Below are 24,097 nucleotides of genomic sequence, written 5' to 3'. Positions count from 1 at the left end.
GCGGGATTCGAATTCGCTTCACATTGGGTTCATGACGCAGTGTGCTAATCACTACTCTGCCACTCCCCTGCAGTACGGTGATGTACCGATTCGTAAGGTTTGCTACGCACGGTGTGAAAGAAGTTTAACACACATACCATTGCCTACAATTGAAAAATATTTGCTTAAAGTAGAAATGCAGTTATTCAATCAGGAATTTCTGTAAACAACCCAATTTTATGCCACATTACATGTCTTCCGTATCTGTATCAAATAGCACTCACGGCTAAACCAACGTTTAAACACAAACAAGGGAATGCTTCTCGGCAGACTGTCAATCGCATACAAATTGCCAAACCTCGTGTGCGGCTAAAGCTCTTTCCATTTAAACGAAATTGCTCATCTGATGCATAAATCGGAAGCACTTAGCGCCGTTTAGGGGAGCCTGATTATTACGGGAGCACAGTGGCGCAGGAGCGCTCTCCGTGTGCCGTTCGGAAAGGATCAGCTCTGTGCTCCGACGGGAGGGATTCCGTGTGCGGTAATTAGCTTAATTGCGCAATATTGACGAGGGTTTTCACGGTGTAAGCCTCGCGATCTCGCTCATCACTGCCGGGAGATTAGGCCACGTCCTGCAGAGGCGGGTGAGCTTATTTTGCGATTTGCGTCGATGTACCGGGGCAAATTGACCGCGCGGCGTACGGCGCTTTGGTGGCTTGTGTAGCCAGCACGCGAGCACGTGACCTTGCCAGCTACCACCTCCCAGCCTTGACAATTACATTGCTAAACCTCATTGCAAATGATAATACGATTACAAGTTGTTATCATTGCCAAGGATATGCGCTCTTCGGAATTGACCGTTTTGAACGCAGCGATGAGACCAGCAAATGAGAAATTTCTCATTTACTTGATACAGCAATCGTGCTGTGACGGTTCCACCTGAAGACGGAAGCTTGTGTTGCCTCCGAAACGTCGTGATTTTGATTTTATTTTAATTTTACTTTTATTAATTTTAATTTTTTACCTACGTGACTTTACCGAAAAAACCCAAGAATATGAATCCTTGCAGTCACGAAAGCTTCAAATCTAGAAATGAGACCAGCAGTTCCAGAGCGTAGATCATAAACGATTCTAATTTTTCACTTTCTTGGTCATGGGGGTACTTTGACCATACTTCACCATGTCGGTCACTGTGGGTTGGTGAAGGGGCGGCGGGGGGGGGGGGCAGGACTAGTTCAGATATCACTTGCCACCCATATCAGGCGTGGCCTTGAATCAAACTCGGGTTGAAGAGTTCATAGTTGGAGAATTAACCATCATTGCTGCCTCCTATGTTCACGTAGTTTTAGATGAACTCCTGTTGTTGCGAGTGACTGCCAGCAGTGTGGACATTACACCCGATGGTTATCGTCAAGTGCTAGCTTTTAAAAACAAAAATGTCGTAAGTGCCCATACTACCGGCCTGCCCTGGTTCTTGTCACAATTTCCCGGTGGTAGTTATATAACGACGTGTGACGTTTCTAAAGGCAAGGTGGTTAGTGCGATGCTCTGTGAGCCTGCCAAACTCTGTTCAATTCCTGGCAATGACGAACATCAGTCGGGGGGGGGGGGTTGTTTCACTACTATACTTCACTGTGCTGATCAGCTCAGGTTGGTGAAGGGGGGGGGGGGCAGGACCGTTTCTGATATCACCTGCCACTGCCATTAGCCGTGGATGAGAAAATGAACTCAGGTGTCCGTATTCATTGTGCAGTGCGGTAACCACTGAACCAAACGCCGGTTTACAAATACATGAGTATATTCAGTCAATTCTCACACGGACATCTTGTGGATTTCAAAAGTCTATGGTTGCAATCTAGAATTCTGGAACATTAAAATGACATCTTGGAGAAATAGAGACTGCCCAGTGTGTCTCCAAGATGCGTCTAATGTCTCGAGAGGGGCAAAGCTTTTCACACTATTGTTAGGTAGGCCAGGTTGAGTCACAAACCGTACCCCTCCATAACAAAGGCTCACCCTCTTAAGCCTCATCTTACCATATGAATAAAAAGTGTGCTGCACTTGCCCCCTTCCCCCCTCTCCAACCATTATATAAACGGAGTGGTAGCTCCTGCAATCTCTCATTTACTTGATACAGCTGTCGTGGCTGTGACGGTTCCACCTGAAGACGGAGGCTTGTGTTGCCTCCGAAACGTCGTGATTTTTATTTTATTTTACTTTTATTAATTGTAATGTTTTACCTATGTGACTTTACCGAAAAAACCTAAGAATATGAATCCTTGCAGTCACGAAAGCTTCAAATCTAGAACTGAGAGGGCAGGGTGGCGTGCCGCTTAACATTGGGTATGCGTGACTCATCGGACCTGGGCGTGAGTGACAGTTGGCATCGGCTCTTCGTACATGTCCAGCGTGGAGACAAATGGACCTCTGCCATTACGGCTGACATATCTCTCCCCATAGTATTTCGTCAGATATTGGCAGAGATAATGCATTAACGTTGCTGCTTTCACTCACGTTTATCTGGGCAGGATGAGAATTGAATATTGAATAAAACAAGTCTTGCGTATGTCTTGAAAATGTTCTGGAAGGGCAGTCTTGAGTGAGTTAAGGTAGTGTATGGTGATGATGTAACCATTTTTCACGCAGCGTGTTTACTTGGGTCTATATCAAACAGCATTTGTAACTCGTCATTATTAGCATTTATATTTTTTTGTTGGTTACTGTTCTCAAAAACATCACTCTTTGATTCTTCCATGTTGTAGTCTATTGCAAGTTGTCATTTATTATCGCGATTTTATTAGCACCACGCTGACTGTTTTGCATTCATTTTCGCTTCCTCCCTTGCCCGGCTTGACTTGGCAATCCCCTCGCATTGCCGTTTCCATTATGATCTCGCTCAATTCAAGAACGTATTAACTCTTGCCTATGTCACCTTCAGGAGCGCTGTTTGTTGCTGGCTACTTGGAATTTTTCGGCTTTTGGGCCCTGTGCTCGGCAACTGATTCTAAAGAATAAAAAATAATGCCGATCTTAGCAAAGCAAACCATGTGTTGAATAATACTTAAATTGTTAGGTTGGTAAATGGAGCACTTATCAATTTTGTGTTTGATTTTACACGTCAACAACTTTTTTTATTCCCAATGAAAACACACGATAGATTTTTTTTACTACGGTATTTTTTAATATTTTTTATTTTATGACTTTGTTTATTTAGTGCCACGTTCATGAACGTGCATCGTTTGTGATCCGCATTTCACAGCAGAGAGGCACCTTGACGTATCATTAACTGGATGTAACCACCGGATTCTACGCCTCTGCAAACGTGCATCTGTTAAGGCATTTGCATACGAGTTAGCCATATGGCTCTTGGGTGAGAAAGCTGAGCTGGCACTGCTGAGATCCAGGGCTCCGATCTGAGTTCTCATGTGTCGTGAGTTGATGATGTCAGCTCGGTCAACAGATTAATGCAAAAATTACAGCGCTTGCACTTAAAACATTTTGGTTTGATTGACATGCAATTGTGACCCTCTTTTGCGAGGCACGTAAGCGTTGTGCCCCTAGTGTGGATGGATTGAATTAATCTCGAAAAAGTAGTTCCATGATGTCTATTTGTGCAGCTATTCTGACACAGGGTGTTGCACTCCTCGCTGCAGAGCTCCGAGTGGACATTTTCTACATTCCACGACGAAATTGAACCAATAGCACAATTTGAATATTGTGAGATTATCTATTTTTTACACGGTGATGACGTACGCCTTGAGAACATGTTGCACTTCATGGGTGTGAAGCGACGTTTGTTTGGGACCTTGTTTACGTCTGCACGAATCCTCGCGTGCTGCGTGGAATCAATAGGAGCCCATTAGCCTAATGGAATGCCGATGGTATTAATGCGTTGGCTGGAAGATGGGGCCCGCGTTATTGGCTCAGCTTTCTTCCAGTGCCATTATCTGGGTCACATTATCGGAGCGGGTCTTCACGGTTCAAATTAGGGTGCAGTGATTCGTTTTCCACGCTTGAGTTGGCTATGCGGAGCGAAGGGAAAGCCTTGCGGTGGTTTCATTTTTCATCTTCCGCCTTCCCGCGATCGTGTGGGCCACGTGTGCTGGTGTTTGTTAATAATGCGTCGTGTTAGGGAGGTTTATGTCGGACAAAAACAACTGTGATCCCCACCGCATATCTCGAACAGAAACTGGATCTGTGTTGATTCCCAATTTTATTGAACTGTCACGCTGCGTGTGCAGGATTACACTGGGTGTGCCATGTGTGTGTGCGTGCGCACACTTGATTTTAATATGGGAGGGGTGATGCAGTGGATTACGCGCTGTTTTATGAACCCAGCAACCCAAGTTTTCTTCCTGGCCACAGCTAATATCAGTGGAGAGGAATATATGGGCCTGTACTGCCCCGCCTTAGGCCAACGCAGTCTTCAAAGAGTATTTTGTGCAGTGTACAAATATCAGGGGAAACAAAGGCAGCCTGGCATAATGCTGGCCACACCACTTCTTCACGCACCATGCCAGCATTAATAGTTGCCCACTGACAGCACTCTCCCCCATAGTTTATTTATATATATAAACATGGAATTCATTGTCTTTGTTGCAATGAAAAAATGAGCGTGCTGTCTACAATTTGGTTATCTGGTCATCTCCAAGCCCTGAGATGCTGTGCTGCAACCCTCGTGTGGATAACGAAGTCTACTGAAGTGACTTTACGAGATCGTTCTAAGCTGTCATCTTCCAGGGTAATTTTTTGAGACAAAGTGGTGCATTGCTCGTTGTGAGAGCTTCGAATGGAATTTTCTTCATCTTGTGACATGTGACATCCAAGAAAAAAAATAAGATGTATTTTTCAAACTTGAGCCGAGGAGCATGCTCGCACTCATGTCGAATAGCGGTTACAATATTCCTTTTTTCGCTAGGTGTAGATCCCACAGGGCTTTCTCACGAAGGGATTCTGACCTTCAAGGCCCTTTTAAATATTTCATGGACACATGAAACACGATAATACGATTTATGCCGAGGAAAGAAGCGCGTACGAATGCACAGAAATCTTTAACACGTGGTATCAGTGCTTATTATTCATTTAGTGGCATGCAAAATTGATGGACAAATCATATCGGTGATGTGGTGCCAGTGAATTAATGTTTACACGTGAGCTGACAGTGGAGCTAGATGCATTTCTAAGTGCTTCTAGCTTGTTGTTTTGAAGGGACACCCTACGCATTCTCACATTTCAGTGGCCGCCGCTCAATATTCCTGCCACGAGTGACCGGTAGCTCGTCATTTAGGGCCCAGTGGGGGGGCCCGGCACCACTCGTGAAAAAAAAGTAATAAGGAAAAAAAAACCTTCGGAATTACCGTCTCATCGTAAAGATTCTAAACTGCATACACCATGCCCGTCCCCCAATAAGTTCACGTGCAGGTGCTTGGTGGATTATTACATCGTCAGATTGTGAGAGGTTGCGGTGTAAAACTTCGATTTTAAGCTTTCGTGACTGCAGGGATTCATCTTCTTGGTTCTTTCTGTAAAGTCACGTAGAAGGGAAGTAATAAAAAAATAAAAATAAAACATAATAAAATAATTCTCACGACGTTTCGGCCACAACGCAAGCAGCCGTCCTCAGGTGAAGAGGACGGCTGCTTGCGTTGTGGCCGAAACGTCGTGAGAATTATTTTATTATTTTTATTTTTATTATTTTATTATTTCCCTTCTACGTGACTTTACCGAAAGAACCAAGAAGAGGTTGCGGTGGCTTTGGGAGGCGTTCATCCGTCGGTGCATTGACCCTGGCTGATGATGACACACTCCATCCCTCCTCTTTCACTGCCCCCCCCCACTTCCCCCACCTCTGTGGGGTTCCAAGCCCCACAAATATAATTACCCACCGGCCACCACGTCTGCCACACCTCACGAAAACGTTTCAGAAATGTTATGGAGACTGAGTAATGTATTGTGTCAGAGGAGTTTGGACATTGCTTGCCGAAGCACACCAGGGTTTAGTGGCAATAATATTGGATGCCAGCCCCGCTCCTGCAATGTAAATATAGCATATAAAAATAAAACGTGTTTACCGACCTCATTGGCCATTGGGCTTGCATTGCTTTATTGACATCCGTTTTCTGCATTGTTTAACAGTTGTAATGGAAAATATTGACCTTCATGTCCTAACGGAGTGAACGTTGATTTTTCTTGGTTTCTCGTTGTTTATGTTTTATCCCATTCTATCTCGTTAAAAGAAAAAAAATTGTTGACGCTTTCTGATATACCCTCACCGGTGAAGCTACGCTCAGTCTGTTTCCTTTTCCATAGAGACACATGACACCGCATTGCCCCTTTTGCAAAGGGCAACCTGGGGTTACATCCACTGTTCCTCTCTGACCTCTCTATGTGCTATGAAGAAGGGCTATTGTATACTTTTTCGTTTTAAGGCCACATTGTTATTATTGATGGATGTGTCGATTGTTTGTGTGCTATTAGTGCTTGTGCACCACTGTCAACGTGGTGTCGGCAGTAAATAATTTAATTCCATCTCATTTTAAGTGCACAGACATAAATAAAGAAATCTTACGTTTTAACAATAATTTAGTAAACAATGCACATAAGGCCGAGTGAAGACCACACATTCCGGTGATTTCACAGGGCAATGGTCACCGTACAGAGCCTCCCTCCTCCGTCTCTGCAATCCTTCTCGGTCGACGATGATTGCTGCTCTCCCCCACTCCCGGCTTAACGCGGCGCGGTCGATGGCTCTGCGATGCACTCCCCCCCCTCCCATCGCCCCATCACGTTTTAAGGCCGCTTGCCCCTTTTTTTTTTGTCCGTCCGTGCGACGCGGGCAGGCGTGGAAGAAGCGCTGGTTCGTCCTGCGCAGCGGCCGCCTGAGCGGGGACGCGGACGTGCTCGAGTACTACAAGAGCGAGAGCGCCCGCAAGCCCATCCGCATCATCAACCTCAACCTGTGCGAGCAGGTACCCAGCGCCGGCGCATCGCGGGGCATCGTGCGGCCGTCTGGAACGCTCTTGCCTCCAACATTAGGAAGCCGCTGGGGCTATGCACTTTTAAATATAGATTGAAAACTAATTTCCTTAGAGCTGATTTTTTGTGTTCAGTTTGTTGTCCTTCCTCCACACCTCAGATTAACATGGTTGGCTACGTACGGTGCGAAAGAAGTTCAAGATAATCCATACGAGGGATAAGGAGCCTTGCACTCAGAGAGTGGCCTCTGGAATAGAGCAAAACGTACTGGGCAACTTGCAATGGATCGATTGACATTGACTTGTACGCTTGGAGTGCATGCATTGGATGATGCGTTTCGGAGTGGATTACAGTATTTTTAATGCGATGAATACATTTTAAAGACAAAGGTCCCCCGTCTAGTCTTTACAGACTGTTTGGGAAAGTGCTGTTAGCGAGTACCTATGAAGTCCAACACCGCCCTTGGACGTTTTTATCTCCCCAGTGCTGATATTTATAACACGACACCAGGTACTAATTTAAGGCTGAGTCGACCTCAGGGAGACCCAGGACCGGTTCAGATATTCGTCACCAATGTTGGCCATGAGCGGGAATTGAACTCGGGTTACCAGGTTCGTAGCGCAGTGTGCGATCCGCTGCACTACCGCTCCCCACACATTCATGCATGCACACATATACACACACACCCAGCGATGTGCTTGCACACACGCATATAAATGTGACCCACGTATACGCGGATGCACGTGCACATAACAGGATTAGGACCTCTCAATTAGCCATATAGATTTGTGTGGCTGGCGCTGTTCACAAGTGGCTATTAATGCTGGCAAGGCGCATGCGTGGGTGGCGGAATCCAATGTGGATCGCTGGAAACGTGAAGCAGTGGGACCACCCCAACATCACCTACTCCACTTCACGCAAGCGCACGAGAGAATGGATAACCCGACGATTGGTTGCATCCCTCAATTTCAGCCAGTTTGCTTGGAGTGGACGGTTCAGTCCAGTCCCCGCTACAGCCGCTCGCACGCCCGTTGGCTTCTGTGCATGCGATTTTGCTGATGGGTTCACCCGCGTGTGTTCTCAGGTGGACTCGGGCCTCACGTTCGATCGCAAGGAGTTTGAGAAGAGCTACATCTTCGATCTGCGCACCATCGATCGCACGTTCTACCTGGTGGCCGACAGTGAGCACGACATGAATAAGTGGGTGCGCTGCATCTGCGACGTCTGCGGATTCAACCCCACGGACAGCGATGGTAAATCAACGCTCGCCCACCTCCACCATCACCACTATCAGCACTTCACTTTCTACTACCAGCACCACCACCACCAATACCCAGCCCCTCTCATCACTAGCGTCACCACTGTCATCACCACCTTCTTGTGGATACTAAATATGTGTGCATTTTCAACTTACATCGCCGGAATTGATTTCTTTGACACACAGAGCACCCCTGTCATTATCCTCATTATCTGTAGCAGCAGGAACGTCTCATTGTGTCACTTTGCAAGAGGGCAGGCACATGAAAAGGCATCATTTAAATTGGGGAAATCGATTCCTACGCTCACTATAAATAAAATCGTTCATATAACCAACGATTATATTCGATTTATATATGTTGTATGTAATGGGTCCACGTGACCCCTGCAGCCACAAGAGGTTGCTACATTCACCAAAGTGTTAAACGAAGGATCTATGCTTGAGTCGGTATAATTCGAAAAATCACAGGGAGGTAAAGCAGGAAAGGCCTATCGACAAAGGCCCTGCTTCATATGTTTTGTCCAGTGGGCTTCATGATTATCTAGATGTGTGCTAGTCAAACAGACTTACTCAAACAGGGTTTATATAAAAATAAAAATAACATGAAGACCGCTTGTGTTGCTTTTATTATTTTCAATTTTTTTTATTTTGTATTTTATTTAATTATCTGTTATTTTCATTTTATTTTCTATCTACGCGACTTTACCGAAAGAAACGAGAATAGGGTTTGTATAATTAATGTTTTGCACTTTCTATGTTAATCTCATTTCAATATTGTTATTATCTGTTCGTTTGATTATTACCCATTGCAAAAAGCACATCAATGTAAACAAGAACTACAGTGGATATTTGATAGTAAGCACTATTTGTCTAAATATATTACAAGATGTTGACAAATGTCTTCCCGAGGCCACTTTATAATCATGTGCTCGGGGTATATTATGGCCGATGAAAGCTCTTTGCGCTCTGCGTAGGGAATTTGTGTGCAAACCGCAAGGTAGGAGAATGAGGAGTCACTTTTCATTACTTCCCGCTGACAGATGCATTTGCTTGGCAGAGAAAGGCGCACGGTTTGAATAGAAATCAATGGCAATCGGGCACATTGTTTATATATCGCATGACGCCCTGAGTCACGAAAAATATCTATCGCTAACTACGAATCCCTTCCCCGAGCAGGTGGCAATTTTACTTACATCACTGTGATCACGCGGCTTTAATAGCAACTGCGCAGCTTGTGCGCAGCGTGCGGTTAGGGGGAATGAGAATGACACGGTCATGATTTAAGTAACAGATGCTTGTTGGCCTGGGACGTTTCCTGCTTGCGCGTAATAACGGTGATAATAATGAAGATGAGATTGTGCGTCTGTGCGCGCGGCGATGTGAAGGAACAACTTGCGGTCGGATCACCCTGAATGCACCCGGTCTCGTCGGTTAAATGTTGAGCCTGAAGCCAAGGGTTGAGCCTGGTGAGTTTTAGCATGGCTCACTATCGGGGGCTTGCCAGGTGTTGTAGGCATGGGGCTACGAGGAGCCCAGAATAAGTCAGCGCTGAGTGTCACCCTCTTATATTTGCACGGTGGGTGAATCACTCGTGATTCTAAATGTCCCAAGGCAGGACCCTCCTGAAACGAGTGCCTTGTAACTCAAGTGTTATTTTCTTTGTTTAATGTTAGGTGCAATTATTGCATTGGTATATTCAGCTCTGGATTTAAGCATTCATTTCTAAAGATTCCATTTGAGAATGTATAGTTACTGTCGAGTGTTTGCGTCAAGGGTGTATAAAGCCAACGTTATTTACTTTTTGATTTATAGCTTGCATGACTGCAGGGATTCATATTCTTGGTTCTTTCGGTAAAGTCACGTAGAAGGGAAACAATAAAATAATAAAAATATAAAACAATAAAATCCTCACGACGTTTCGACTGCAACACAAGCAATCATCATCAGGTGTGAAATCCACAGCAAGAAAATTAGAAAAAAGTGGCGTTTTATTGTTTTATATTTTTATCATTTTATTGTTTCCCTTCTACGTGACTTTACCGAAAAGATACAAGAACATTATTTACTTAGTTTACGAATTAAAATGAACCCCGTAGCGTGTCGAGTTTGAGAGGAGTTCATGACATCACATACATTTAGACCTACTCAGTTAATTTCTTTTTATTTTACCGGATAAGAGTGTGCCGCTGTTAGTTTACACTCTGACGTTCGGATGGGATTTTGTTCTTGCGAGAAGTTCAGTGTCCGTTTCAGCTGTTGGGGCTCCGCAATGAATTTGTTTATCGGTGTGGAGGAGAAGTAGCAGTGTGGCGAGCGAATAATGTAGGACACATTATGCATGCAAAAACCCCCTCGCACAACTTCGTTTTGCAGATGATGTTGATGGAGACCCTGAGACGTGGATTTAAATATGCTTTGAAAAGGTTTACAAAACACAATTTTCATTGGATGCCTCATGGGGGTTAGGTTGCCAAGTTAAAATAAACTGCAGTTTTCATTGTCAATACCGTCCGTAATTTATTCTACACCTTATGATTCATGGCATATTTTAGTCAATAAGAATGCACAATAATGTTTTGCCTTTCATCAATCCATTGCTGGATGAAGGCCTTCCCCATGGTGTGTCGCTCATGATGGTTGTTTGACTTCACCACACGAGTCCAGTGCATGCCGATTGGTAAAGAGAGGTGCCTAGGACCGGTCCAGATATACCTCACCGTGCGTTAACCACTGCACCACCACGGCCCCCCCCCCCCCCCATTAGTCCTATTATGAGATATTTCAAGTGTATGTTTGTCCATATTAGTGATATTGTTCAGTGTTTTCAGTAAGTCTTAGTGCTCGTATATGGAGGGGGTGATGGGGGGTCGATAACGTGGCTTGACAGGCGCTGCGGCCTGGTCTGCCTTTGTAATTAAGGCGGCCGGGCCTTCCTGCAGACACAGACACGAGCCTGACCGGAACGTCACCATTTTATCCGTGCAAATATCCGTGCAAATGTCCGTGCACATTGGCAGCTTCTCCCCTTTCTCTGGGAATTTGCGAGCGGGGGAAAAAAACGGTCTCCAAAAAGAAACCTCATTTTTTTCACGCAGCGTGCCGCACGTCGGTAATTAAATTTAGCGGCTTTGACTGAGCGGCCGTGGTCAACGTTGCTGTCGGTTCACTCCTTTTCTTTCAGTGTTTGCCCAGAGCTCATTTATATTACGCCGATGAAACTGTGACGGCACGGAGTTTTGCAGCCTCTCCAGCCGTTGCTTTAGATTTTAAAATGTTTACTGTGACAGCAGAGTCATTTGTAAAATGCGTTATAGTGATTTTCTTCCATTTACTTATTATCGTTTGATTTTCTAAAACGCAAACAAATAAATTAGTTGTTAAAAAAATTTATCGGTATATTAATATTCTTTGGACAGGCTAAGGGCTAAACAAATTCATAGCAATCGATGTTGGGCCTTTCGTAAGTCAACCCGGCATTACAGGAGTACTTGCTGTTGTTCATCAACCTCAACAAACAGGAGACCGGTGACAAGCCCAGTGCTGGCCTCACCACTGTGTGTTGTGATGGCCTTAATAGGTGCTCTCGCATATAACTTATCCCAACAAGTATATAGAGGGTAAACAGGAGGTCTTTGTCCTTTCTATGTACAGTTCTGGTAATTGGTAGTGGGATTTTTATTGGCTTAACAGCACAATTAGGATCTGAAGATGTTGTTATGAAACATCCAGCACCTTTTGAAACCTAGAGAGGAAAAATGGGAATAGGCAGAGGTTAAATATGTAAAATGTTGTTCTCTTTTAGGGGGCTCAATGTAAAAAAACAACAACATTGTTATTCATTAAATAATTAATTAATGGGGCACGTGGGAATTCACGCCACTCACTCACAACTGTTTATACGTGCAAGCAGTATGCTGCCTATCGGTAAATAAATAATTATCTACATACCTTTGTTGATCCACTCATAGATGAAGGCGTCCCCATACCTTAGTGGTCATGCGAGTTTTTTGGCCATGCTTCCCCACGCTGGTGAGTGTGCGTTGGCGATAGGAGGAGACCCATGGCCAGTTCAAATATCCCTCACCATTCATGTTTGCCATGGGTGGGAATCGAACTCGGGTCGCCGTGTTCATATTGCAGCACGCTAACCACTGCGGCACCGCTTCACCCTGTAACATGTGCAAAAAATAATAACATTATTACCTTCTTATTCAACACATGTACATCATCGTAAAAACACTACAAAAACATTCAATTTCAATCTGCAGGCGTACGGAGAGCCCAGAGGTTAAATAGGGGGTGTAATAAGACTTCCTTTGACCCAATTCCCAGTTGGCTACTTTTCATGCTTCATTTGAATTGAGATGAAAAATCTGTCGGAGCATCAGCGGAACACAGCCAGCAACATTAACATGAGTCTCCCCCAAGCCAAAGGTTGCCACCGCGGCAGAGGAGGCTCAGAAGCGGCAGCGCTCGCGTCAGATTTCAAGGTTTTTGCCGATTGGAAACCCAATCTCGCTCCCCCCTCTCCCCCAACGCCACCCCCCCCATAGTCCGTGCCGCACATCGTTTGATTGGCTTGAAATCCAATTTGAGGGATGGCGTTGAGACTGAGAAGGGGACGGTTCTTATAATAACGCAATTTCATAGTCTGGATACAAATTTTCTGACAAAAAAAAAACTCCCCGCTGTGAGCTGTCCAAGGACGTGCGTCATCGTGGACAGTCAGGTCTCCTGCATGCCCTACTTTTCTGTTTCCCCATGAGCAACAATTGGTTTATTTTATAGGGCATCATGAGAACTTGTCGGTGGAGTACAACGTCTACCCATCGGTGGCGAGATGTTAACTACCTTGCTTGATATACAGGAGACGTGGGTTCAATCCCGACCCTGATGCCTGTATATTTGGAGTTTGCATGTCTCTCTTCACGTGGTCACGTGGATTTTTCTCTGGGTCCTCCTGGTTTTCTCCTCCACATTTAGAAACATGCATTTAGAGTTTTTGGCTGCTATAAATTTCCACGTGATAAGCCACTTCGTTGAACTATGATTTGTGCCCAGATCGCTTATGAAAAAAAATATATATAGTTCAGCGGGCCTTATCTGGTAAAATAAAAATAGTTGTAGTTGTTTAACTGTTTCTTTTCGATGTTCACTCATCTAACCTTTAATACATATGCCTATACCTGAGTCCTAAGAGACTCAGACATGCGACATTGTACTGTATTCATCACTTCTATTCAGGGAAGCTTTGGTAGTTGTATAGGAGGTCAACTGTTGATTATTTATAGTAATACAAATGAGTACAGCTTTAATCCAATGCTGTGTTAGTCATGGGGGTTATTTGATTATACAGGACTGATTCAGATATCTCTCAGCCCTCGTGTGAGTCATGGTTGGGAATCGAACACAAGTTTCCATGTGCAAAGTGTCGTGCATGAACCACTGGGCCACCGCTGGCCCGCCTTTGTAATTTAGTTGCAGGTGATTTCTCCATTTTTCCATTTGGGTCATGACACCAGCAAATCAGAATAATCAGTCTCCTTTTAATGAAAACCAGACAGGGATAACGTCATAGGGCATGTCATGTTCAGTGTACAACACGCCCTGATCTTTGTCTAATGCCCTGCACAATTAGCGAGCAAAAGGTGCATTATACTATTCCACTACGATGTAATATTGCAACCCCTGCATGTTGATTCATATTCACATTTTCCATAACGCTCTGGCAGTGCATTACCACACTTGCGTATGATTTGCGTGCCTGCTCCATTGCCAGCGGTAATTGCGTCTGCGGGACCGGCAGCGTTTTAAAAATCCATCACGTGTTGCTGTAAACAGTCTTGGTACTAAGATACAAATTCATTTTCACTTTCACGAGTGCCTTTCACAAGGAAATTGTAGCCGATAAATCTAACAGGCATAACTTAAGACACGTGCATCAACAGAGCATACTGATAATTAAAACATATTGAAATCGATTTTAACATGACGATATGGAAATTTGGAAAATATTAAAACCGACGCTAATCTGTTGACGCGTGTACGGGTGAGCGCATGCTTTGGATTGGTTATGAGGCCAAAACCAAAGCCCTATTTTCTCGCTGTATCGCAAATGCCAGCAATTTGCTAGGCCTCAAAGAATAACTCTTAACCACCATGGCAAGTAAACCCGATCAGCTGTGTTGTCATCGAGGTCTAATTTGTTTAATTACTTGGAGAGCCACCAACTGTACCCTCGGCTTGCTTCGTGATCATCAGATGACCTTAGTGTTTATATTATTCAAGTGCCAAGTATTGACACCTGGCAGTTTGCCCAAAGTGAAATGCTTCTTTGCATCTCAAACGCCTTTAGTGAGGTCCCACTAGGATGCATATCTATTTTTAACCACTTTTTAATCACGCACAACTTATGTTTTATTTAAGAGGACACCGTGCCTACTGCGTGGCCATGGAGTCAAAATTGGGGGGGGGACCAAATCTTTTAGGGGGTCTGGGGGTCCCCCCCCCCCAGAAAAAAAAGTCGAAATTTGAAAACGAATTTCCTGCCTAAAATGTAAAAAAACATAGGATGGACTTTTTATTTATTTCTTACAGTAATGTCTAATAGTGTATTGTATTACATTGCTCTGTTTTTTCTTTTTTACATTTTCTTGTTTCATTGTATGTAAAGAGATTAGGGATTAATAAAGTACAACCATAACCACAATCATATAAACAGAAATCTATTTTATAGCAATATATTGAGGGGGACATTTTGAGCATATTTGAATATATATTTGAATATATATATTATAATTACGGCCTTGCTTCCATGTGTTGTCCATGTCCTTTCCGAGCACGCCCGTGTTTTTCACGGGCGTCGTTTGTGAAAAGAGAAGCAAAAGCATTTAAAAAAAAACATGACCTTAACATTGTTATTTTTCCCCTCAAATGTTTTTTCCCCTCTTAAACGTAAACGCCGCTGGAGGGGTGGGGGCAGTTGTGACAAAAATAAGCGACATCGGTGGATAAATTCACCTTCCTGTTTTAAAAAAAAATATGTTGCTGTTGTTGAGGTGAGGATTTGATCGCGGTGGAAGGGCGGTTGGGGGCTGGGCAGTTACAGGGGGGAGTGGGAGGAAAGTTTTGATGGAGGGGTTTTATCTTTGTCAATAATTTCGTGGTTGCGAGGGGCAAATGTGGTGGGAAGGGGGGGGTTGTTTTTAGACACCGCTACAGAACGGATTCTATTGTCACAGTTTATGTCGCGATAGAATGGCGTTCGCGCGCGGTCTGCGTGTTTGTGTGAGCGTGTGCGAGGTTTCATGGTCAGTAGCGCTGCGCTACATCCCCAGTGACCTGAGTTCAGTCAAACACATTCCTGCGGAGGGAGCTGGTAGGAACGTTGAGTTGCTCGGTCAATGGCCAGGGTCAACGGCGGCGTGGTGTATTCCGCAAATATGGCCGACTGTGAGGGCGGGCACAAGCCGGCGTTAGTTGGTTAAACGTTGAGTTTTATAAGGGCACCACGGGGTGACCAGCCCCTCCCCACCCAGCCCCACCCCAGGAGGTTCCTACCAGTATAAACACACACACTGCTGCGGCAACTGCTTTCTGAACCTGGCTTGGACTTCCATAGGTTACAATCATATAAATGATACTATTCAGCCCTTTATCAATGCACTGCTTACTAGCCCTTTAGAACACGTTTAGAGTTGACCTCACTCACTACTATCCGCATATATATATGCAATTGTTATTTTTTTTATTTTTCTAGGTATGGTCCACTGAGCTACATAGCTCTTGCTTAGAAGCGACCTGGCCGCAAATGATAGCTCAACGAAATAGCTGATCATGTGTAAAATGTCTAACAGCTAAATGCCCTGTTTCTAAATGTGGAGGGAAAGACAGGAGAACCCAGTGAACCCAGAGAAAAATCCACGTGACCACGGGGAGAACATGCAAACTCAAATTATACGCGTGTCAGGGTCGGGATCGAACCCACGACCGCCTGCCCACCATGCAAGGTAGTGAACGTCTTGTCACCATGGCGTAAATGTTGTTGTATCCAGGAACTTAACAATGAAATAATAACCTACATTGCTTAGTCAGTCCGTTGCTGCATAAAGACCGCCCCATGCCATGTCGGTCATGGGAGTTCTCTGGCCATACTTCACCATGCTGGTTCGTGTCGGTTGGTGAAGGGCGGGGGGGGGCAGTCCCAGGGCTAATTCAGATATCACTTGCCACTGGTATCAGCCGTGGGCAGGAATCAAACTCGGGTTAATGAGTTCAAAGCTCGAGAGAACTGAACCTTTGCTTAAGTGTTCTTTGGTTATTTCGGTAAAGTCACGTATAAAGATAAAATAATAAATTAAATAATAGCATACGACGTTTCGATTGCAACACAAGCAATCATCATCAGGTATAAATGAAATAGCAACAAAAAATCTAAGCAGAAAACTAGAGACAGACATATAAGCAGACAGATAGCACCAAGATACATAGAGAGAGTAACACAGGTAGAGAGAGCAACACAGGCACAGAGAGGGAGATCGTCTCTGTGGGGTGGTCTTAAATAGACAGAGGGGGGTGGAGGCAGAGAGAGGGAGGGGTTATTCCTGCAGTCACGAAAGCTCCAAAATTAAGACTTTGCTTAACTGCTTCCGCTGGGTTCGCCTAGTTTAAGATGAACTGGTATCGCGGGTGAATGTTAGCATTGAAGAAATGACAGCTGATGGTTATCGTCAAATGCCGGCTTGTGAAAAACCTTAGAAAAGCGCCCACTGCCGTGTACTGGTTCTTGCCATTGTTTGCCAGAGGAAGGCTTTAAGCGGAGTGTGAATTTTCCAATGGTGCAATGGTTAGTGCCACGCTCGGTGAATCTTGACAACCGAGGTTTGTTCCTAGCAACGGCCAACATCAGTGGTCTGTGATATCTGTGGCAGTCCTGGGCCCCCATCCTTCACCAACCTGCACTGACCAACGTAGCTGAGAATAATCAAACAACCCCCATTACCGACTAAAGACTGGGGGGGGGGGGGGTGGCCTTTATCCAATATTGGTTTGAGACGGCAGTGGGAGGACACTGCATTCCCGATTTCTCGATGATATTTGCACACTGGCAACCCGTGCTTCGTGGCCAAATCTCCTTACACTGATCCCAACGGGAAACGAGGCTCTCACGTGACCCCACCTCGTTCTGTTTGGACACTCTACTGCGCTCGTGACTTGTTCATTCCTAAGCAATGAATGTGGGTATATTATTATTCTTCCTTCATCGAGCGCATCCCGTACAAAAACAGGCACCCTCGCTCCGCCGGCCGGGGAGAGAAAAAACAACCCCGTTCAGCTTAGACAAACGCACCAGCCCGAGGATGGCCGATAATGTGACGGAGGGAAAAATTATGACCGACAACAAAGCATTAAACTATGCCTGGCACCGAACCAGCATTGTAACTAGGAGTTGGCATATTGACCAAAAACCTAGTGCACTGTGACCACGCAGTTGTAAATCTTTGCGCGCTTGGCTCACGTGCGGTTTTTTTTCCTTCTTCATGCTTTGTATGAAATTCGCAACATCCGAAAAATACACGACGCCAAGGTTAAAGGTCGGCGTGATCATTTTTTGCGAGGCGAGTTGCGGTTCGGAGCGCGCTGCTTTGGCGGCGATGATGCGGGGGGCAGCCGCCTGGGCAGCAGTTATCCCCCAGCGCGTCTAGGGCGCCATAAACAACGAGGCCAATCTGCTGCCGCGAAAAAAAAAAAACGTAGCTTGAATAATGCAGGCCCGTCTCGGGGCCCGAAGGTCATATTGTGGGTGGCAGTGATGGCAGGAGTTGCGGTGACAGTCGGGGTAATGGCTTAATTTATTCTGCCTGCCTTTTGAACAAATGGGGAGAGTGTACGTGCGTGCACACCCGTGATCGATGCCTGAGCTCCCTTAGGAGAATTGGAGGAGCAAAAAAAGACTCTTGCCATCGAGCAAAGCGGCGAGAGGGAGGGAATGCCACTGCCGGGATTGAGTGGGGAGTACGTGAGCGGTGAGGGGAGACGAGTGTGGTGGGGCTTATTAACACCTGTGTCTCCCCCAGCTTGCCCCGCAGTATTTATGTGCGAGCGGCATGCTTGCCTGCCTGCGTGCGTGTGCAGTCGTGGGCGAAAACACTCATGAAAATTGGCTGCTAAACCGTGTGGAGCTAATGGCGTCAATAATGAAGTACTCCAGTGGGCAATGGAAAATTTAGAGGCCGGTCCTTTGAACAGCGATGCATCTTGCTGCAGGGCAATTGCAGCCAAAAAAATACTGACCGGCATCGTTCAATTTTCGTTTAACTTTTGTTTGTATTTTTTGCTAAGAGGCTCTGACAGCCCCCGTTTCAGTCGGCACATGGGTCAACGTTGTGAAAATGTTTGCGAGAATTTAAATGGGCGAACCTTGACTTCAAACATGGTCACGCTACCCTGGGACCACTAACACGACATGCAATTAGCATTAGGCGTACGGAACGCGCTGCTTCCTTATCAAGTTGTGCTAATTACAATTAAATGGTACCATTTGTGAAATGAGGGCATGTTCGATGTCTAACTGCTCCGTTAACCCTGTAGTTGAGCACAGGGCAAGCTTTGCCACTGCTGGGACGAGTGCTGTTGGCGAGTAAGCCTATTAAGGCCAACACGGCACATGACGAACTGGTTGGTATGGTCGGAAAAACGTGTACATCTTGCCATGTGTCAATGGCCTCTGCTGATTTTGACCACACTGCACGAGGTACTTGCAGGAATCCCCAGGGCCGAGATGCTCACGGGTAGTTTGTACCATGGTTTGTTGAATCGATCCTGGATCACGGGGAATGTGGTGCGTTGTTGCGGGCCCACTTCTCAGTGCTTACCTCTCCATTTCACAAGCCAGACGCGGAATCGTACTCGTGTAGACTTTACGCATGCGGTGATTCGTGAAGCAAAATCTTTTCCGACTCCCCAAGAAATGTTGGTACGGAATGGACCCTGTAAGAATAGTTAATTTTCGAGCGTGTATGTTGCATGGTTGGAATGGGGGCACAGTTGTAGCACACTGCACTATGACTCTGACAACTTGATTTCTACTAATAGGGTTTTTCCCCTTTTTTCTGGCAACAAAACTGACACCTTTTGCAAGGAATCATGTTTACATTAACCACAATACTTGCAGTCAAATGCAAAAAAAACAATACTCTGATAATGTATGCATTAGTATATTTTGGTACTGGCAAAAGAGGTCCCATGATGAAACTTGATTTCTGTTTCTGCCCATCACTAGCGGCAGTTTGTTCTTGCTGTGGTTGTCCCACCTGATGACGATTGCTTGTGTTGCGATCGAAACGTCATGATCTATTATTTTCTACCTACGTGACTTTACCGAAAGAACCAAAGAGTATAGGCATTTAAATTGTTAAATAAACTTGTCCTGTGCCTCTTCTTCATTAGCCGCCACTGATCAGCATGGGTAAGTTTGGTTAAGCAACCCCCACGTGACTGATACGGCATGGAGACGTCTTCCTCCAGCAGTAGATTGATAGAGGGCCATGCATTCTTAATTAACAATGCATTTACATGTTGTATGTGGTTGTTTCATTCAGGCTGTGGATTCTGTGCACACCACAAGGGCACAAAACAATCAACGATTGCATCGAATAATGACCCAGAATCACGAGAGTTCGTTGAATCTTGGGGTGAAGTGAATTGTCATGTACCCCTACAAACACGGACACACACATACGAACAGACACACACACACACGTACGTACAGACACACACTCGTAATAGCACTTAAAGGGAACACCTCCCGTGGGCAACCCAGTCCAGAGGGGGTAAAGCCATTGGTTGAAGGGTTAACGATCCCAAGTGGGAATTAGCAATGGGCAGGCTGCATTGCATATGGGGCAATCTCTCACAAAAAGTGGAGCGAGGGCTTGAAATGCCTGATGCAGTGAGAGGCGGGTCCGTAATAAATGCGCGAGGTACGTTAGCGATGCATGAAGGGCACAGGGCACCCCCCAGCTTTGGCAGAAAGGGGAGAGAGAGAGAGCGGGAGGGAGAAAAAGTGGTGCATTAGTGCATTAAAAAATCAACCACCCCACTGGGAGTTTAGAAAGGGAGGTTTGGGTTGTGGGGAGAGGGGGGTGGGATGGACATTGGCAGAATTGATGGATGTTGGGAGAGAGTAATCTGATTTTGAATTAAATATTTCCTCCAACTATTTACACACCCACGCACGCGCACACACACAATTGCTTTTCCTAAAATTACCTTCTGTCTAGTTTTTTGGCAGACGATGTATTGCGGTTTGCTTAGACTAGCTATCTCATGAGCAGCTTCGCACCTTTCTGTAACATTATAGAGGAATAAATGCAGGCTTCACAAATCAGCTCCACTCCTTCTTATTTGCATCAAACTCGCCAGGGTCGTACTTATCGAACGATTGTCTGCGGTGCTAAATCGCAGGCAGGTCCAGATGAATGAAATCCATCTTAACGACATTTTTCCACCAGCGTCACACGCAGCCTGCCCCCCGTTTCTTCGAACCCCTCGTACTGTTCCAACACTGGCATTGCAGCGGAGGGCAAATGTTTTTCAGGCTGCCCAGTTTCCTGGCTCGAATAATAAACACTGCGTAATCACATTGGGCGAGGTAATGCATTTTGATGCCTAGCTTCGGGAATTTGTGTGACATGTGGCTGCTTCCGGTGCTGGCCTCCCTGACTGAGTGCCCAGTATACCTCGAGCCGTACGCACGTCTTGCTCACGCTGTTCTGTGCGTCACCACCCATGCGGACTGTGCCCATCCATCCATCTCTCTGTCCGTCCCTCCGTCTGTCATGCCTGTGGCTATTAGTCTATTCGTCCGCCAGTTCATCCATCTTTCCGTCGATTCGGCTGTCCAGGTGTCCGTCAAGCTGCCCCTCTGTCAGTCGGGCAGTCCGTCCGTCCGTCCATCCATTAAACCGTCCATCCGCGAATGTTTTCGTCGTATTTTCGTCTTTGTGCCGGACCTGCCCGGCTTCCTGAGCCGGAGGAGGCAGGGCGGTGTCGGCCGCCACTTCCTCCCCCGTTGTAATCGGCACCGAGTGTGCGCCTGCCGCCACTCGTCTCCCCGTGCCGTCGGCGCGCTTTGATGATGATGATGATCATGATGATGGGTCCGATACCCACCACCACCCCCACCCCATCCCACACCCAGAGGGGATGCGCAGACGTGTGAAATGTGTGGCTGATGCCTCATGCGAGCAGGCGTGGGTCATGCGTTTGTGTTTAATCATCAACGTGCGATTACATTCAGTTCATTCCATGCTGACTCACGCATTGCTATCCGTATGACCGAGGTGGTGTATTTATACATTGGAAATCCTAAGTTGGTTATGTTGTGTCATCCTAATGCACGGCCCTCGTTAAAGCCCCATTTTGTTATGGGTTATTCATTGCTTACCGGAGCAGCGCTAGTTTAATTACATTAACATAAATTTGGTGGATTGATGTAAGCAATACATATTTGCGTGTTCAGTTGAAATTACAAAACTGCGCGAGTATTACTTGCGCACTCATCTAATCATATTTCGGGGGCTTAAAACAAACAGTCTATAATGACGCAACTTTCATTCAATAAATAAATGTCAAAACATCGTACAGAGTATGCGCGCGAGGCACGAGCGGTAAGTCACACGCGGCAGGATATGGAGGTGGCCACGTTGCTCCGAGGTCAGAGCGCTGGGTTCAAGTCCAGGCGGAGGATGCACCCCTTGATTATAGCGGGTTCTCTAGGGTAGTTAACCGTGTCTGCAAAAAAAGCACTGAAACTTAATTTGGTTTTGCACTTCATTTGACGAGTTTCCTGCTCTGGATAATTAAAAATATCAGTTTGACTGTCATCCGATGAATGTTACTTTCCCTCGTGTGGGATGAGAGGTCGCTTGAAGTGACAGGGTGTTGTTTGTAATGCTCTGTCAGAGATCCGAATGGATTTTTCACCTCCTCACATGATGCCGATATCACAATCAGAATAACACATATTCTTAGGTGTTTTCGGTAAAGTCACGTAGGTAAAAAATTAAAATTAAAATTATCACGACGTTTCGGAGGCAACACAAGCCTCCGAAACGTCGTGATTTTAATTTTATTTTAATTTTACTTTTATTAATTTTAATTTAACATTTTTACCTACGTGACTTTACCGAAAAAACCTAAGAATATGAATCCTTGCAGTCACGAAAGCTTCAAATCTAGAAAGAATAACACTTCTGGGGGGAAAAAAAATAACAATCACGATACCGCACAGAGCAAGACACACGATTGTGAGCGCGCGTCCATCCGGGCAGGAGCTCTGCCAGCGCTCGCCATCGGCACGGCGCTCACCGATTCCCTTGAAACCGTGTATCATCATCGTGTATCATCATCGTGTATCATCATCATCATCGGCGGCGACTCGTCTCGTGATGCACAAATCAGTTTCCTGGCCGAGGAGGAGGGAGGGTTGGGGGGTCGTCGGCCGGCCCAGATGTTGCCTCGCCTCTTCCCGCGTGCGCGTGTTGCTGCTCGCACGCTTTCCTGTTTGCCGCGCGCGGACGGCTATTCATAGGCGGCCGCCCGAGGTCCGCCACAATCGATTTTGCCGCCGCTTCCCGTGTGCCGCGCCGTAAGATTGAGCCCGAGGATCGGGTCGCCGCGTCGTTTGCATCGCGAGTCCGTGACAAACGCGGCCTTCCTGCACCCGCCGCTTCTTGTTTGTGCAAAAAATGTTTTCTTTAATCCAACGAATGCCGAGCAGAGTTGTAATTCAAAACTCGGGGACCGTGTAAGGAGGGGGGTGGGGGGGGCACACCCTTGCTTACTGAGGATGCTGAACACCTTCCTGTGTGGTCGTGTTGGCCCCTTATCTATATTGTCCACAGCTTGCCTTTATTGAGGCGCGCGGTTGATTGCTAGCCCCTTATGATTGGGATTTATCTTGTTTTGTTTTGAATGTTGCTGTTGAAGCCCCCACTTCCGCTTGGATTGGCCCGTACAATATATTCTCCCAGTAATATCTGCATTCACGTTAAGTTACGATTTTTTTTATGAATTACATTGTCATGACATCCTGCGTCGCTGGAATCCGTCCTATGCCTCACGGGACGGTCAAATGTAACGGTTCCGTCTCCGCTTGGCTCACCCACTTCATGCAGGCTGCTTCTCGAATGCCCTTCTGTTGTCAGTACTTCATTGATAAGTCGTCTTCTTGGTTCTTTCGGTAAAGTCACGTAGAATGGAAATAATAAAATAATAAAAATAAAACATAATAAAATAATTCTCACGACGTTTCGGCCACAACGCAAGCAGCCGTCCTCAGGTGGAGAGCAGGTCTGTCGAGAAGACAGAGTCTTCAGACTCTACTCGACAGACCTGCTCTCCACCTGAGGACGGCTGCTTGCGTTGTGGCCGGAAACGTCGTGAGAATTATTTTATTATGTTTTATTTTTATTATTTTATTATTTCCATTCTACGTGACTTTACCGAAAGAACCAAGAAGATGAATCCCTGCAGTCACGAAAGCTTTAAATCGAAACGATAAGTCGTCGTCAAGTTTCTTGACTATAACCGTAACAAATGATGTTTCCAAATTGACGACAGAAACACATTACACTACACAGCGCAAAACCATCTGCATTTGTCGTGCGACTAAATGCCATTCTGTCTTAAAATGCTGTTGTGGCGTCTGGAGGAGGGATCAGGGGGTGGAAGTTAAGTTCCACACACGTGCACAAAACACAGACCGCAAACAGCTGCTCGCGCACAGCTGCGTTGACCATTGATGTCTCCTTTTAAAAACTGGGAGCTTTGATAGAGAATGTGGCTAATATTAGAAAGACATCGAGGCAGGGCTTTTATGGA

General features: G+C 45.7%; 1 protein-coding gene across 2 annotated transcripts in view; it reads left to right on the top strand.

Annotated features, from left to right (window-relative positions):
• GAB1 (GRB2 associated binding protein 1) overlaps positions 1-24,097 on the top strand; it is a 110,543-nt gene that overhangs the window by 71,420 nt on the left and 15,026 nt on the right. For both annotated transcript variants that reach the window (XM_078863033.1, XM_078863032.1), the window contains exons 2-3: positions 6,819-6,947; positions 8,039-8,207. In XM_078863033.1, coding sequence (XP_078719159.1) covers positions 6,819-6,947; positions 8,039-8,207 — 298 coding nt within the window. The remainder of the gene's footprint in view (positions 1-6,818; positions 6,948-8,038; positions 8,208-24,097) is intronic.

The sequence above is a fragment of the Lampetra fluviatilis genome, chromosome 15 (assembly GCF_964198595.1).
Source record: "Lampetra fluviatilis chromosome 15, kcLamFluv1.1, whole genome shotgun sequence".
In the NCBI taxonomy this organism is placed as follows: domain Eukaryota; kingdom Metazoa; phylum Chordata; class Hyperoartia; order Petromyzontiformes; family Petromyzontidae; genus Lampetra; species Lampetra fluviatilis.
The sequence above is the reverse complement of the archived record's forward strand: the minus strand, read 5'-3'. Positions and strand labels throughout refer to the sequence as shown.